The following is an 18,911-nucleotide window of genomic DNA, read 5'->3' on the forward strand; positions in this document are numbered from 1 at the left end:
TAACTGCTATTTTTGTTTTGCATTTATTTGGAAATTTTTGAGTGAAAATATTTACTTTAATATTTTTACATTTCATGCATTTTTAACAGGAAGTGCTTTTATTTTATTTTATTTATTTTTGAATGTGCATCATTTTAAACACTTTTCAGAATACAGTTATTTCTTTAGGGGTATTTTTTTATAAAATACTTAGTGCACTTTTCATAAACCCACAGTTTTCACATGGCAAAATAATCAGGGTAGCACCAAATAAACTAACTGCATGCTAAGAAATGCTTCACTATAAGCACCAATCAGGAAGGAGGATGACCTTGACAGGCGGCTGGGTGCACCGAAAGCAGAGAGAGACTTTTACAGTAGAGGATGTGATTTGGCTTTGTTTCGCACTGCGGGGGGCAGCGAGCCCTGTGTGTTGAGGCAATTATCATCCTCTTCTCAGTCGATCGCAAAATCCTCCTATGGTGAGACTCTGCCAAGTTTACTTGTGTAAATACACTCAGGTATATTCAGGCAAAGATAACTTCAAATACCTTTAGCTTAGCATCTTGTTGCACCTTAGAATAAAATAAATGTTAAAAAAAAATTTCTGCACCTCACAAGTTTATTACTTGGAACTTTGGACGAGGAGACCACACAAACAGATGAGAGTATTAACCATATACACACTATGCAGTCTAAATGTGAAAAGAGGTTGAAATAATGGAGAGGACCAGTCATACAACGCCACCTTGTTGAGGGTTTTCTGTGCTTCACGTGCTATGTTCACACCACAGCTGAATCTGGGCTAATTCTGACTTGTTTTCCACTCACATGTGTGAACCAATCAAAATCGACATAAATCATAATTACACACTTTCACACTTGGTCAGCGGAATGATGTTAAACCCGGTAAATGCTAATAAAAATATATCTAGAAATGTTATTTATGTATAAATTATATAATTGAAAATTACACACTGTAATAATAAAACAATTATAAAATATGAATGAGGGATTTTGGATTGTGGTGTGAACGAAGCCACAAAACAAATGCATCCCAAAAATTGAGGGAAAATAATAATAACAATAATAATAAAATCAATTCAATGTGCTATTCTCTTTGCAGAACTGTTCCTTCAGAACCATGCATGAGATGTGTGCTTTTATTAATTATTTATTAATATAAATTCCCACTAAACAGATCCAACATGATTCTCAGTGCAATATTAACCATACTTATTGTGCAAAGGGTTTAATGGATTTGTACTGTGCTATACAGAGTCAATGAGGTATTTCTGTAATAACCCAAGAATACAATAATCAAGACACTTTAACATACTATATAGATTTTAAGGCAAACAGACAATGAATGCCACTTGTTTTTTAGCGGACAGGCGGATTCTCGCCTACAGAGGTCAGTGTAAATAGACGCGATCAACAGCGATTCACTAGAGACCGCCAAATCACTCTACTGTATTTTGCTAGTAGAACCTCCTACTCAATAAACGACAACTCTTACTGAAAATAAGTGACTTTTGATTGCATTGTCAATGCAAATCACAAGTGGAAAATCTAAGTTATAGCAGGTGCTTTTTGAATATAAACCACAACTAAAAAAAAACATATCAATCAACACAAGTGTGAAAACATGCTCTGAAATATCAGATCAGCTAGTATAGATTAATAAAAGTTGTTAAAAACTCAAGGCGATGTTGATGTGGTCAACCAATCTCCATTTTTCCAATGTAATGGTTTCTACTGGCTGTAAACACCATGACACATACATATCCCTTTATGTGGAGACATCTTTAAACGGATTTTGTAAAAAAGAGACAGTATATACATACAAAATATATACACATCTTTTGGAGGTTTTTGATGTAAAAGAAAAATGTGCAATGCCTGATGCTTACACTCTTTTACACACAAATAACCAAACCAAAATGGCATGCATTTTGCGGAACGTGGCAGATCTGAAACTAAATGTGGACATCAGACATCACAGGGACGACTCGTACTGCAAGAGCTCGTATAGCAGCGGTCCATCCCTGTATCTGATCCCGACAGTGGCGGGCGTGATGAACTGCAGGATGTTTATTGTCCTTCGCAAGCGCCTGTCCACGAAGTGCGCGTCCCAGGCCGGGTAGCGTTTCCTGGGCATGTCGATCTTGATCAGAGGTCCCTCCTGCCGGTAGCGCCCCAAGGGAGTGGTGGGCTCGGGCGAGCGCACCTGAAACACGGGCAGGCAGGTGTCTGCTGTGGCGTCGTCCTGCTGACCAAAGGCCCCCATGGAAGCCCGGGAGGGAGTAGGTTGGGACGCCCTTGGCCCAGGGGTGGGCGCCATGGGCTCAGCCTCCGGGGGTAACGGAAGTCCCCAAAGAAGCTCGGCACAACAGGAGCTAGCTAGGAGCCTTATTTTAGGTCCCATTGGATGAAGGACCCCATAGTAGATGCCCATGAAAACCACCCCAGAGGCGAAGGTTAGGTAAACACCGCAAAGCACCAGCACAGCATAGGAGTCAGTGGTGACTGGGTCTCGGTAGGCGTACCACAGGCAAGTAAGCACCGTATTCTCGGCAAGCACCACGAAGTAGTAGATCACCATGCGATACCGGGTTCGGCCCTCCTTCACGTTGAACCAGCAGAAGATGTAGACGATGCCAACCACCATGTTGAAGAGCACCTCTTCCCATTTGGACATGCAAAAATCCGTGCCACCGTGAACTATCCAGAACGCCATGGCACACCAGTGCACGACCACGAAGATGCCGAAGTAGATGTGGAAGATGGAAGCGAAGAGTGCGAAGGAGAGCACCCGTGAGGATATAGTGAAAAGCCTCCAGAAGATGTGGATGAGCGCGCCTCTGTAGCTCATGCTCTTTTTGTCATCTCTGGAGTCACGCAGTAGCTTGTGGTACGAAGCCAGGACCCAGGCCAGCGAGAGTAGGGAGGCAACAGAGGAGACACCTGTGGAGGTGTTCATGATGAGAGACGTTCTTCAGTAGGGCTGCTCCGATCACGATCGGCTGATCATTAATGAGCATCTCGTCAGTAAAGCCGGTTCTCTAATCAGCGTTAAATTCCATCAGGTACGTGATTTCACATAGAGCAGCTGTTACTACACAGAGCCGTTGTTAACTGAGAAGCTGCACAAATAAACGCTGGAAATGAACGTGGATTTGCGCATCTTCTCAGTTAACAATGGCTCTGTGTAGTAACAGCTGCTCTATGTGAAATCACACACCTGATGGAATTTACCTCTGATTAGAGAACCGGCCTTACTGACGAGATGCGCATAACGATCGGCCGATCGTGATTGAAGCAGCCCTATTCTTCAGTATACTTATCATAGACCAGTGGTTCTCAACCACATGCCACTGCACAGTATGCATGTCTCCCTAATCAAAACACCTCATTAAGTTCATCAGCTAGTATTAGTTGAAACTCCAATACCTGAAATGGGTGTATCAGACAAAGGAGGCATGCAAAATGTGTGGCGTTGGGGGGATCCAGGAATGTGGTTGAGAACTACTGTAATATCCACCTGATATTAAAATATGTATTCAGTGACCCCATCACAAGTGGTCAGCCAAGACACAATACCGTTTACACCTGATATTAACATGCTTTTTAAATGTGTCTTCTATGACTACTTGTGTTTGAATTTAATCTAGACAAAGAGTCTCTAACCCTTTTCCTGCAGATCTACCTTCCTGTAGACTTCAGTTCCAACCCTACTCCAACACCCCTGCCTCTAATTTTAAAGTAACCCTGAACACCTTCATTACCTGGTTCATGTGTGTTTGATTGGGTTGAAGGAGAATCAAGCATATTCTAGACCATGCCTTACATGCAATCAGCACAAAGTATGACCTTGAGTGACTTATTGCTTTGACAACATACATTTTAAATCATAAGCATTACAAAAATGTGCTGAATATTGACCAGAAATGTTTTCAAGACATACTGCAGATGCAAAAATACTCTCCAAGTGATGTCTTTCACTTAAATCACATTGAACAGAGTGCTGCAGGGAAGAGGCATGTTTGTAGGCCAGCAAGCAAGTTAGCATCACCCTGGTTTCCTTTTATCCAAAAGCCAATGAAAAAATTGGCTTTTTTCATTGCAGGAAATAAGCTCTGTGACCAAAAATTGAGATTCATACATGTTTCGTCGTCAAAAATAATGAAAAACTTTTATGAAGTTTAAAGGCTAAATACAAAAACTAAACTTAGCTTGCATGACAGTCAACACCAAGTTTCCGACAACTCTTTCAATCGTTATTTAAAATCTAAATGTTGGAAAGTTTAAGGTAGGATACTTTGCAAGAGTGCATGAATTTGCCTCTTGGCAAAGGGCATCTCAGGAACTGCACACTCCAGTGGTTTGAGTCTTACCTCTCTGATAAGTCCTTCAAAGTATCTTGGAGGGGTGAGGTGTCCAAGTCGTAACATCTAGCTACTGGGGTGCCTCAGGGCTCAGTTCTTAGACCATTTCTCTTCTCTGTGTACATGGTATCACTAGGTTCTGTCATTCAGAAACATGGCTTTTCACATCACTGCTATGTTGATGACACTCAATTCTACATCTTATTCCATCCTGATGATTCAACAATAGCTTGTCTAACAGACATTTCTTGCTGGATGAAGGACTGTCACCTTCAACTCAACCTTGGCAAGACAGAACTGCTTGTGGTTTCAGCCAACACATCACTTCATCACAATTTCTCCATCCAGCTAGGCGCATCAACCATAACACCTTCCAGGACAGCCAGGAACCTTGGAGTTGTGACTGATGATCGGCTGACTTTCTCAGACCACATTGTTAGAACTGCCCGGTCCTGCAGATTTGCCTTATAAACACATTAAGAAAATCAGGCCCTTTCTTTTTTCTCTACACAACTCCTTGTTCAAGCTCTTGTTCTGTCCTGGCTGGACTATTGTAATACTGGCAGGTTTCCATCCAGTTCTTTCAAATCTCTTCAACTAATCCAGACAGCGGCTACAAAATTAGTCTTTAATGAGTTGAAAAGAGTGCATGTCATAGCTCTGTTCATCGATTAGCACCAATTACCAATAGCAGCTAGCATTAAATTCAAGGCATTGATGTTTGCCTACAAAAACAACCACTGGCTCTGTACCCCTTTACCTAAATTCACTACTTCAGACTTATGTGCCCTCTAGAAGCTTGCATTCTACAAGTGAATGTTGCATTACAGTGCCATTCCAAAGAGGCACAAAATCACTTTCATGGACCTTTACCTTAACTGTTCCCTGCTGGTGGAACGAAATCTTCAAGATTATCTTCAAGAAATGGCTAAAAAATTGTCTCTTGCATCTACACTTAACCTTCTAACACTATTCTACCTGTTTTCTTTTTATTTATAAAAAAAACCCTTGCACTCTCTATTCTATTTCTATTCTCTACTTGTTTTCTTTTTATTTATTTAAAAAAATAAACCTCTAATACCAGCACTCTCGATTCCATTTCCATTCAATCTACTTGTTTTAATTTTTATTTATTAAACAAATTGACCTCTAACACTAGCACTCTCTATTCTTTTTATATTCTATTTACTTGTTTTATTTTTATTTATAAAAAAAACCCCTTGCTACGTGCACTGTGTTAGACTAACCAGCACTTGTCACAGCACTTACATATTGTTTATCTTTTGTTGGTTGATTGCTTCTATTGTCCTCATTTGTAAGTCTGCTAAATGTAATGTAATTATGTAAACACAACGAGGCTGTGAAAGCGGACTAGTGAGTAGAAGACATTACCTCATAATGTCCCCAAAAACCACTGTAGTCCCCTTCTGTAGACGTCTATGTGACATAGAGGGATCTGTTTAGCTAGCATTTATCATGCATTCTTAAAGTTTACAATTGCAAGCTCAAAACTATAGTTGACTGAACTAACTCCACTAACGTATGGTTCACACTTACACTGCAGCGTCTCGGCCCGGTTCTTCTGGATCATTATACAGAGTTGTAGCACCAGTTGGGGGGCACTCTCTAGAAACGTCTCCAGCAGCCGGAGCATGTTGACGTCAGCATACTCGTACATCATCGCCCAGTAGAAGCGCCGCCTGTGTTCCTTCTGCCGTCGACTCTGGATGCCCAGGTACATCGTACGTATATACCTGTTCAGAGATCGAAAGATGCACAGCTAATAAACACATGCATCTCTTTACAAAATGAGTAATGTTCTTGTAAACAGATTCTGTTTTTTTTTTTTTGTATATGAAAATCATATGCAGTGGTCTTTTTTAGTTCAATGTTGTGATCCCATTTTCCAGAGAAACACACAACACATGACACATTTGCAGGGGAGTCGTGGCCTAATGGTTAGAGAGTCGGACTCCCAATCGAAAGGTTGTGAGTTCGAGTCCCGGGCCGGCAGGAATTGTGGGTGGGGGGAGTGCATGTACAGTTCTCTCTCCACCTTCAATACCACGACTTAGGTGCCCTTGAGCAAGGCATCGAACCCCCAACTGCTCCCCGGGCGCCGCAGCATAAATGGCTGCCCACTGCTCCGGGTGTGTGCTCACAGTGTGTGTGTGTGTTCACTGCTCTGTGTGTGTGCATTTCGGATGGGTTAAATGCAGAGCACAAATTCTGAGTATGGGTCACCATACTTGGCTGAATGTCACTTCACTTTCACTTTTTCAAAACAGTCTGTCATCAATTAATAGCATTATTTGCACATAATTTTAAATGTTCAGGGATGTTCTGCCATCACAATAAAGGAATTCCCACACACACATCATAAAGGGATAGTTCATTTTCAAATTAAATTTTGGTATGTTTTAGCTTACCTCAAGGACATCCAAGATGTAGGTTTCTCTGTTTCCTCAGTATTTCCCATTTTGATATTTTTAGGTCCAACCGTTCTTGTCTGTGACTCACATAATGGATGTCTATGGTCACCACCTCAAAGAGCATGCACAGAGGAGTCAAAATTAAACAATTCCCCATCGTAAGTACACATTGATGACCGAAGACACGAAAAGAGCGGATTGTGTAAGAAAACGAACAGTATTTATATCGTTTTTACCTCTTGTACACAACCACGTCCAACTGATCTGAGTTCACAAGTGCTTCCCGATGTGACTTGCGTGCGCGCTCTGGCTTTAGTCTGCGCAAGCGTGGAAAGCGCCGGAAGCGATCTCTCGCGCGTGTACATCACTCATTGTTTACACTTACTGCCTAAGGTTTACACAGATTTCGGAAGTATTACCTTTCACTGTGAAGATTTAAACATATTTAGACGTACAGGAAATTGCAATGGAAGACGATTTCAATATATCCATAGACAACGTTGAATTTTTTCACAACCATATTTATTTGAAACAGAATACACAGACCAAGTACTCAGGAGCGATCCGCTGCAGCAGCACGTCTTCAAGCCTCAGAGACAGAGATCTCTTCAAAATTGGTGGTGTTTTAGTAGCAAGTGTTGTGAGATGCCAACAGAAGTAGAGAGCATATGTTGTCACGAATGGAACAACTACAAGATGACGAGAGGACATTGACAGTATCACATCACATCACACGCCTGCCTGACTGAAGATCCTGATTTTTCTCCGCTGTTGAGACGCAGCGTTTTGCACGTTGTGTTTAGTTTGCCACGTATAAACTGGAGGCGACGTCCAATGCCAGAGGGACCCAATGGCACGCCGTCAATAGAGTGAGTAATGTGTTGTATTTTTATTATAAACGCAACGATTATAGGGTGCATTATAAACATCAATTTATTACAATTACTGCATTATATTTCAGACAGTGCAGATTGAAAGCGTAGCGTGTGGTAAACAATGAGTGATGTGCATGCGCGAGACATCACATCCGGGGCTTTCCGCGCTTGCACAGACTAAAGCCAGAGCGCGCACGCACGTCATATCAGGAAGAACTCGCGAACTCAGATCAGTTGGACGTGGGTGTGTACAAAAGGTAAAAAATATATAAATACTGTTCGTTTTCTTACACAAACCGCTCGTTTCTTGTATTAGGTCATCAATGTGTACTTATGATGGGGAATTGTTTAATTTTGACTCCTCTTTGCATGCTCTTTGAGGTGGTGACCATAGACATCCATTATGTGAGTCACAGACAAGAACGGTTGGACCTAAAAATATCAAAATGGGAAATACTGAGGAAACAAAGAAACCTACATCTTGGATGTCCTTGAGGTAAGCTAAAACATATCAAAATTTAATTTGAAAGTGAACTATCCCTTTAATTATACCATGTGTGTGTTTTTTATTTTTTATACCAATAAAAAATAAATGAAAAAAACTAAATACACTTCCAATTATTATATTATATTATAATATATTTGCAGAAAGCACATACTTTGTGCTCAAAATAGATTGAATTAATTAGCCTAATTTTAGAGATAGTAGTGATCTATTTCTTGAAGCACAAACATAAAAGAAAATATTAAAATTTGTAATTAAAACAGTCACAATGTGAAAATGAAAATATTGCATGCAATTAGAAAACTGAAAATATTTGTTAAATACAGTTTATTAATCTTATGTACTAATATTTGTTTTATTTTTGTAATGTATTTGTGGAAAGTCATAATTTTTACTGTTTAATACTGTTTGCTATTTGCAATGGTTATTTACTATTTTTTTATAGTTCGATTTTTTTTGTGAATTAAATTAAAACTACTTAAGGATTTTTTTAAAGGATTTTTTATTATTATTAATTCATTCATTAGATTTCAATTATATTTTGACCACTTAACTAGGAAATCTTTGGTTGCGATTTCAGAAATCTGGTCACCTTCCTTTTCAGGACAGCATTTAATGCGGGTTAAGGTCTAATAAATCTACATTATCTGTGGTGTTGCATCCAAGAACTAGCAATTTAGCATCTATTTCTCCAACTGTGCACTTGGCATCACCATCAGACTTCCCATCAATGGATTTTATCAGAGATGGACACAGTTACAAAGCATTAAGGGGTCCTCAAAAATATGGTATTTGGAAATAAATAAATAAAGCATTGACGTAACCATATATTTAGAAGAGATGTGCAATAAATTGAAGCGATCGCATGTGGTCATCATTTTCACAGGCTGCTTGAAACACAGAAACTCTGGACGTGAGTGTGAATTATTTATGTCTATAAAATGAGCTTGAGCACATAGCAGGAGTTTCCCATAAAGGGCAGACTTATCACATCAGTGTTCCTCGATCCTGATCCTGGAGGACCCAAATACCACACACCTATTTTAGAACAAAAACTTAGGCAATATTCACATTGCAACAACATAAGGGTGACAAGAAGGCATCCCCGCTCCAGTGATTTATTTTATTATTTTTTTTGTGATATTTTGAATAGCACTAGCTGAAATAATTATACATTTTTATATTTAATTTCAAGTATGACAATGTTTTTTATGGTTTTATTTGATTAAATTACATACTCCGGTGTGTAAAGGCGCGAAAACAGACAAACGGAGTGAGACATCACATTACATCACATATGCATCTCAGCGATTTCACAGTTTTCATATTAACACTGCATTAATTTACAGTCACTGTAGGACGTTTCTGCACTATAATGATTAATGGCCAATATTGACTGTATGCAAACAAACAGACAACCTCTCTGTGTTGATATATAGCCAGTAGATACTGCACTGCCTGAACCGGGATACTATAGCCTCTGTGATCCAGCAGGCTTCAGGCATGAGTCTAATGCCAGACAGAAAGAGTTATATCTCAAATCTCTCTAATAGTACCACAGGAAGTCACTCAGTGAGTGGCTTTTATTTGCTTTATGTTTCCAGCTGAATGAGTTACCATACGCAGCTGTGCCACTGATATCGACCCGGATGAGATGAGAATGGGTGCAGCTTACTGTAATGTTAGGTTTCATGCCATCCAAGCGGTTTCCCGTGTTAGTCAATACCACCTTAAAAGCATGGAGTGCATGTACTAAAATCACTCTGTTTGAAAGCTGATCAGTTTAGCCACAAATTCATAGGTTGTACTGTGACATATAGTTAAGTGTTTTAAGTAGCATATGCACAACAAGGCTGTATTTATTTGATTAAAAATACAGTAATATTGTGAAATATTTTATTAAATTTATATAGCTGCTTTCTATCTGAATATATGTGTCTCTGGAGCACAAAAGCAGTCTGAAGTCTCTGGGGTATATTTTTAGCAATAGCCAAAAAAATATTGTGTTGGTCAAAATTATCGATTTTTCTGTTATATTAGGATATTAAGTAAAGATCATGATCCATGAAAATATTTTATAAATTTCCAACCATAAATATATGAAAACTTAATTTTTGATTAGTAATATGCATTGCGAAGAATTCATTTTTAAATCAACTTTAAAGATGATTTTCTCAGTATATATCGATTTTTTGCACACTCAGATTCCAGATTTTCAAATAGTTGTATCTCGGCCAAATAGTCAGATCCTAAAAAACAAATACAACAGTGGAAAGTTGATTTATTCCACTTTCAGATGATATACTGTATCAATCTCAATTTAAAAAAAATTACACTTAAGTAATTTTTTCCTGTGATGCTCCGCTGTATTTTCAGCATCATTCCTCCAGTCTTCAGTGTCACATGATCTTCAGAAATCATTCTAATATGATGATTTGCCGCTAAGAAAACATTTCTTATTATTTTCAGTGTTGAGGGTTTTTTGAACAGTTTTTATATGGAGTAGAAATATTTGAATGTTTTCTCGAAGAGAGAGAATATAGATGTGTCATATCAATGCAACCTATCGATCTATCTAAAATCTCTCAGTCTCTGGAATACAGACAACAAAACTATGAATGAAAATAAACACCGGCATATGGTTTCATAGAAAACAATAGACTCTAAATACAGACAAACAGATTTACAGAGATTTGCTCTCCATCTAAAACTGTGACATCTCGGATGAAAGATTCACACCCTGGAGTTTTCCTGCTAAATCCTTCCTGGGAAATACTATGGGAAAAGGATTTCCACTGTTTCATATCACCGAACAAACATATGGAGAAAGACAATGGGAAAATGATTAGGAAGATTATGCATGCGTGTGATACGCCAAATGTCTTCTCTTTCTGTCTCACTTTGCAAAGCGCAACATACATTTTAAAAGTAAAACAAGTTCGAAACGAAAGTAAGGAAAATAAAGAGAGAGAGAGTTAGACTTACACTCATCTCGCTCTGTTCCAGAAGCCTCTTTCTTTCTTTTTTCCTCTCTGTGAGCGAGTAAACCTCCCTGTCCCAAACCAAACTGCTTCTGTCTAGATCACCAGTCCATCAGGAAAACTAAAGCGAAACAAACAGAACATAATGGAGTCATGAAATGAGAATGAGGTGAGGGGGAACACACAACAACCAAACTGCAACACAATTATGGGATCTAGAAGACATCAAATGAAAATGGCTAAAATGACTCCAAACAAGGCAGAAATTAGAAACTTGTAAAGCAGAGGGACTGAAGAGGATTCCGAACCTGAAAGCTATAGCGCCATATGTAAAAATGCCCCATAAATTCAAAACAAACTCTATTCTAGTTATACAAATATTATACACGCGCACAAAAAAATAAAAGTCAGTCATTAATCATGAAACAACCCCCTACAGGGTGATATGAGATTTATTACCATAACTTTACATTATCCCTCACACGTTTATCAACACCACAACATGAAAATTATATCAAAATCATACAACAGCCATGAAAAAGAGCTAAAGAAAACACTGAGGAGGGTCAGAAATCATGCAAAACTACCACTGAAAGAGATAAAACAGCCTCAGATACTGTGTGTAAAATGCACACACAAAAATGCTCTTCTAGGCCTTCATATTTTGCATAAAATATCAGCTAGAAAAACACCCTTAAAAACACTGAATAAAAACTGCAAAACAACAAATAGATTCAAATGCATGGTGACAGATTTCAGCAGAGACCTGCATAATTCAACACAAGAATCAAAAATGCTTTCAAATGTATTCCAGCAGACAGTTTATTCTGTTATGGTATGCTGCCTATACAATAATTAAAGATCATTTTGTGGTATTAATTTAATTTAGTTCTAAAACGGTATGTTGCAGTACAAGTTTTAAAATAATTTCCACATGCAGAGATAAGTGTCTCTAAATGTCAGGGAATAACACAACCTTCATGTGCCTTTTCCCAAAACTCCAGTGCATCCCAGAAAATGCTAAACTAGAGAATTGCAACTTATAGTTTGACTCTGCACATTAAACCGGGATACATACAAAAAAAGTATTTTAACACTGAACAAGCATTGCACCGGGATGCATTCTTTTAAAATAAAAATTTACTGAAAATGAACTCACCTGCCACCATCAAAGATCTAGATAGGTTTGTTTCTTCATTGAAACAGATTTGCAGTTCATACAAACATCAGCTTTTTGCTTCTCAAAACATTAACTGATGGACTGGAGCGATGTGGATTATTTTGTGGATTACTATGATGTTTTTATCAGATGTTTGGACTCTCATTCTGACGGCACCCATTCACTGCAGAGGATCAGTTGTTGAGCAAATTATGTAATGCTACTTTTCTCCAAATCTGATGAAGACAAAAGCTCCTCTACATCTGGTATGGCCTGATACCAGATTTTTATTTTTAGGTGAAATATTTGGTTAAGATATACATGTCTACTGTAAATTGTCTGGATTTTTAAGAAACAAGGCAATTTCATGTCTGCTCCTTCGTTTGACCCCTAGATGAATATTCAGGTGCTATTTCTAGCAAGTGCATCATGACTAAGAGAAAGAACCTGCTGAGACACTGCAAACTCTCTCTCTTTCTCTTCTGGAGAACGGTTACGGAAACTCCCGCAGGGAGGATAGATTCATTTCACAGGCTTGATGCTTTTACCCTGAAAATTTCACAGATGGTGCCTGCAATCAATAATTGAACACAACTTTAACACTAAGGTTTGTGCACAACTCAGGTTTTCGCAGCAGAATCTTTTATAAGGAAATAGTCATGGTTTAGTTCATAAAACGTTTAACAGCTGAACAGACTGTTGAGCAGTTAGCAATACAATCTGAGGAAACAGACTTTTAGACCTCTTTTTCAGCTGTTGAGACATGTTTCTGAGCATTTATTAAAGAGGCTCGATCATGAAAACATCTAAAGGTCAGGTAAATATATATTGGTTGTTTGTTTGTTTTTCTTTTGTTTTGTTTAATATATTAAATAATTTTTAAATTGCTTTTAAAAAGTCTTAATAGTTTTTTCTTCTTCTTTTTTTGTACACCAAATTAAACAATTAAAATTACAAATGCTGCCTTGGCAACAAGTTTATTTATTTATTTTTCCGTTTAAGTATTTCAATTTTTTTTTTTATGGTTTTCATTTTCGTTGTAGTTAACTATAAAAGCCCTGATGCATATTCTTATCTGCTGAAAAATAACAGATAACAGATTCAAATAAATAACTGTTTCAAACAGAAATCAATATTTTAATAACTTTTCAGGGAAATTAAACAAATGTTCAATGAAATAGAAACAAAAAATATTAAATATTTATTTCAGTTAATTCCCAATAAATAAATAAATAAATAAATAAATAAATATATATATATATATATATATATATATATATATATATATATATATATATATATATATATATATATATATATATATAAAATATGTAATTGACAAAAAAAAAAAAAAATTGGCCTACTCAAACTTTTTTGGAAGACATCAAATAAACTGAGAAGTTATTAAAAAACTACAATAGTGACACTAAAATAACCAGTACTGAATATTAAATGAATACTTCATATTTTGAAAAAAAAAAACAATATGCATTAATATAAATATTATATATATAAATATAAAGCTTTTTAACAAAGCTGCATTGTACACTACAAGAAATATGCAGTTTGTTTGGTTCTGTGACAGGTTGCTTATTTTCCTCTATTTTAAGTTGCTTTGGACAAAATGCATGACTCTAAACTGTATGGTAGAAAGAATTAAACATCAAACACCTTCCACACATCAACTATAAATCTCCCGCTATGAGCAACTGGTGCTGCTTGTATTTCTCATGTCGTCCGACAGAAAGAGCTCAAGCTAAATAAATAAACAATGTACAAGTGCTGAACATTAAACAAGATAAAGGTTGCATGAGTGGGTGGACTAGAAAACATGAAAGCAGCAGCTTGTGAGAGGGGTCTGTGTAGCAGTGAAGTGTGTAGAGCAGCTGTGTCTGTCTCGTCCCAGGAGCTGCTCGTGCTGTGGTTAAGAGGAGGCAGTGAAAGCTCAGTGACGGGCCGCTGAAAAAGTGTGAGCTCTGGAGCTCGGGGTGAGCGAAAGTGCACTAAACAGATACAGGAGAATTCAGGTCAGTGCCAACATCTACAGCCACATCTCAGCTCAGAGTTCATGCCTGTATAAGACTGCTAGCACCCAGAGCTCACCCACTTCAATAGGACATTGTCCAGAGGGTTAATAACAGATGCTAGAATGCACATTAGGTTTTTGTGTTTCTTGCTATTGGTGGATGCCATTAGGTTGCTGCAGTAGGTGGTTTCTCACTGGTCCTGTAGCCAGTGCTAAAGTCTAGATATGGCTCAACTTTTTCTTCAATGCACGTCTGTGGGATTTCACCCATTTTTATTATAAGCTAAATCTCTATATCTAGCTAAATATTAGAGGAAAAATTACTTAAGATATTACGTCTTGTTATCTGAAAACTTAAGTACATTTTTCCTTAAAACAAGAACAAAATCTGTTAATAAGGTAAATACTAGTTTAATTTAATAACGTGTTCTCTTTCAAAGTTTTTTGTTTTCTGATGCCAATTTTTTTTCTTGTTTTAAGCACAAACTCACTTACATTTTTCAGAAACGAAGACTTAATAAATTTTACATGTCAAGTAAATGTATCTTGATTTAATATTGTTTAGATATTTGTATAGGAAAACAAGACAGTAAATAAATTGCTTTTTTTTTGCAATGCAAGATCAGTATTTAGGGCTGATGGTTTGTTCAAATCAGTAACTTCAAATACATTGTTACAAATAAATCAAAGACTGTTGGAGTATATTTTGCAAGAAGATACTATTTCAGTCTATTTATTTCAAAATGTCACATACTGTATAATTCAACATGCTATGTGGCTTTTTTATAATTATTTGTGTAATTTTCTAGCATTTTTAAGTGAAAATTGTTTCAAAAAAATGTTTCAGTGCAAAGCACCACAAATTAAATTGTCTATGAAAACACCAAAACTTAATTATTATTCTTTTTTTTAAACTATTATTATTATTATTGTTGTTGTTGTTATTATTGTTGTTTAACCAGGGAAAAACTAAAAATCCTCTCTGAAATTAAAACTCTTTTTTAAAGGAATTTTCTGGCATAGATATGCAGCCAAAAATAATATGTACACAAAACCAAATACAATTAAGCATGGAACATTAAATATTATTATTGCAATATGGAATATTCAATAAAATTAAATAGCAGACAAGAGACAAACATGACAAACTAACAAACTGCCAGTTCATTTCTTTGTTGATTAATTCTAGTCGTATGTTATCTTGGTCTAAAAGATCAGAATGTCATAACAGAATAACTGGTCATGATCTGCATGTTTAAACTAAATGCATGCAAGGGCTGAAAGGATTCTCACGCTGTGAGAGCTCAGAGTCAAGTTGAGGTCTTACACTCTGAACACCACAATCAGTCCTCATCAGTGTTAGATCTGTGCCAAGGGAAGCATATGTGCATCCAGAGAGTGTGAGGGCTGCCGACGGGGAACGAATTCTCTGTCTGCGCCTGTCAGCTTCTGGTCAGCCCTGGGCCTGACACATGATCTTAACCGGCGTGACAGTCAACTAATTGACTTATTCAGGCCTGCAGACACTGACTACTCCTCCTGTCGCCCCGCTGATGAAGCCAAACATCAACTACAATCTATTCTTACATATCACTGGATACTCTCACATAACAGGTTACAGAACTGTATGGAGCTAATCACAGGCGTCTGAACAGAATGGAGCACAAAACTGTGATTTACTACTCAGAAATGCTGTAATCTGACAACTGGATTGACTGTAAAATCATGCAGCCTAGAATGCTTCATTCTTCTAATTATTTCTATGAACATGCTATTTAAAAAGAATTTCCCACTTCATATTACGTTATATAACTTCATATGAATTATTCTGTACAATTTCACCAACAGACTAAACTATGGCAGTAAATAAAGGAAAGGAAATTAGATAAATTGCACAAAATCTGTCAGCAACATGTTTGCTCCACATTTTAAAATGAAAATGAAGAAAGATGTTTTATACAATTTTACACATTTTATAAACTTATAAAATCATAAATTCTCCTAAAACATATTAAAATATTTTTTTTTGTAAAGCAAAATAAAGTCTAATTAAATAAGTCTTATTATTATTATTATTATTATTATTATTATTATTATTATTAACAACATTATTTCATTTTACCTACTCAAAATCCCACAATAATTTAATTCTCATTCATTTAATGCAAAAAAAGGAAAAAAATAGAATATATTAGTCAAATTGTAGAATACTTATACATCGTTTTATTTTATTTATTTTACATTGACTGTAACGAAAATGTATCATATTGGAGTAAGAAAAAAACTATATTATATATAATATCAAAATGCAAAACAAAAATATGTAATAATACTAAAATAAGTTTCTCTCACAGATGAGAGACATCAGTGCAGCCCCTCGACAGAACACGTATGCTTTTCAATCAGCATGAAATATGACCTTTGAACAACTTAAATACTGACAACATCCTGAAGACATGACTGAGCAACATCCTACAAGATCAAGCCCAAGCTGGATGCAGCAAAACCAACCCAACCAGACCGAGGTTTGTTTTCCTCTTGCAGAGGTCATGCAAGTAAATGAATTACAAGCTCTATCGATTTCACACTCTCCAGTCCGAAGTGAGCCCGTCATTCTGCTGAAATGAAGTGTTTGGCGTCGTTACACAGATAGTTAGAGGACACTGAACGAGCCATAAAGCAAGAGAAAGAAACCACAGTGTTTCAACTGACCTAGAGCTGCTTGGCTTGACGGATAGAGAAGAAATTATATGATGCATCTGCATGCAACCGCATGTTTATGTGTGCATGTTCAATATTCAATACATCTGGATTCAAAAGAAGCACATCACGTGCATCTGATCAAAACTGGATGTGTGCATCACCCTAATGAGACATTTCGCGTCTTACCTCCACACTTGTCCCATCTGAAGGATGTGCACACAAGCATGCCAGATCCAAATGTAGATCACACAGCACCTGTCCCTGCCGTAGATGCGCGAGCTCAGATCCGCCGTGGCCTTTCCTCTGAGCCCATCCACGGCAGCGAGACCACCGCCCGTGTAATCCTGGACGAACCACCTGAAGCTCAGGATCTGGACCAGCACCGACGGCACCAGCGCGAAGAACAGCGTGAGCCCGAACCACAGATAGTCCCGTTTGGAGTAGTAGTCCAAGGCCAGCCACAAGTCCGTGCCGACGTCCCAGAAGAAGACGAGCAGCGCGAGGACGATCCAGAGACAGTCCAGCCACAGGCGCTCCTCCCGCTGGTGCTGATGCTGCGGCCGCTCGCATCCTCCAGCATCCCTGTCTCCCAGCAGCGACTGCAGACACGCGCTCCTGCAGCCCCAGTAGCACGACGACGTGTTGCAGCAGTGACAGATGTGTATAGCCGCGCTGTCCAGCGCATCCTCGTCGCCGACCGCCTCGTCCAGGTTGTGCAGCTGGGCGAAACCGGTAACGAACCCCACGCCATCGGATTTTGCTGCCATCTTGCTCTCTGAAACGCTTCACCCCCACACCCTCTTTCCGTGCTCCGTGACGTCACTTCCGTGATACCTGTATGTTTTGGGCGTGAGTCGATGCTACTTAAGTTTAGATAAAAGTCTGGACACATCATGTATTATGACAGTTTTTCACGTTGAACAATAATAGTCTGTGATATCATAGTCGTCTAGTTTGTTTGTTTACTTGAACATGTGCATACATATATAAAATTAAAATAACAGCAATTCAAAATCCCACATGTTATCATTGGTGATGCTGCATTCCCTCTACACAACAACCTCATGCGCCCCTTTCCAGGTATATCACAGACATAATGTATTTATTTAATATAATCGTTATTCGTGTATATGGGGTGAATTCAGGTTGAGTGGGATACTTTTTGCATATATAGTATATTTATATATAGTACACACACACACACACACACACACACACACACACACACACACACACACACACATAATATGCATATAAACATATATATATATATATATATGTATATTGTGTGTGTGTGTGTGTGTGTGTGTGTGTGTGTGTGTGTGTGTGTGTGTACTATATATACATATACTATATATATATATGTATGTTTCTGTGTGTGTGTGTGTGTATGTATGTGTATAAAATATGTATATATATAAAAAAATAACTGATCACAGCTACGTTGGCACTCAATGATTACCTATCAATTTATACTTTGCTACAAAGGGACGAACCTGCCCATGGATAAGCAGACCTACAACTACCGTCACTCCAGAGCCAGACGGGTGATTGAGAATGCATTTGGCATTTTGGTTGCAAGGTGGCGAATCCTTGGACGACCTCTAGAATGTCTGCCAGACAAAGCAGTAGACATTGTGAAAGCATGTTCGGCTTTACACAACTTCCTGGCCTACACAGATGAGGTCAGCACACCTGTTAGCAGATACATCCCTGCTAATTTCACAGACACTGACACTACAGGGTCACCTCCGCTGGGGGAGTGGCACAGAGTGGTGTCAGGGGACACAAATCTTTTAGAACCACTCGATCCACGTCACTTTTCAAGAGCCCGCTCCACCAGAGCTGCAGTTGGTGTCCGGA

General features: G+C 37.9%; 1 protein-coding gene across 1 annotated transcript; it reads right to left on the minus strand.

The window, feature by feature from the left end:
• Positions 1–1,228: 1,228 nt before the first annotated feature.
• LOC132111987 (XK-related protein 6-like) lies at positions 1,229–17,820 on the minus strand. Its single transcript, XM_059519586.1, has 3 exons — positions 17,235–17,820; positions 5,925–6,121; positions 1,229–2,946 (listed from the first exon to the last, which is right to left on the minus strand). Exons 1-3 carry the CDS (start codon positions 17,813–17,815, stop codon positions 1,979–1,981), a joined length of 1,746 nt encoding a protein of 581 aa, XP_059375569.1. The 5' UTR covers positions 17,816–17,820; the 3' UTR covers positions 1,229–1,978.
• Between the last annotated feature and the right edge of the window lie 1,091 nt (positions 17,821–18,911).

Source organism: Carassius carassius, chromosome 31, assembly GCF_963082965.1.
Source record: "Carassius carassius chromosome 31, fCarCar2.1, whole genome shotgun sequence".
Taxonomy (NCBI): domain Eukaryota; kingdom Metazoa; phylum Chordata; class Actinopteri; order Cypriniformes; family Cyprinidae; genus Carassius; species Carassius carassius.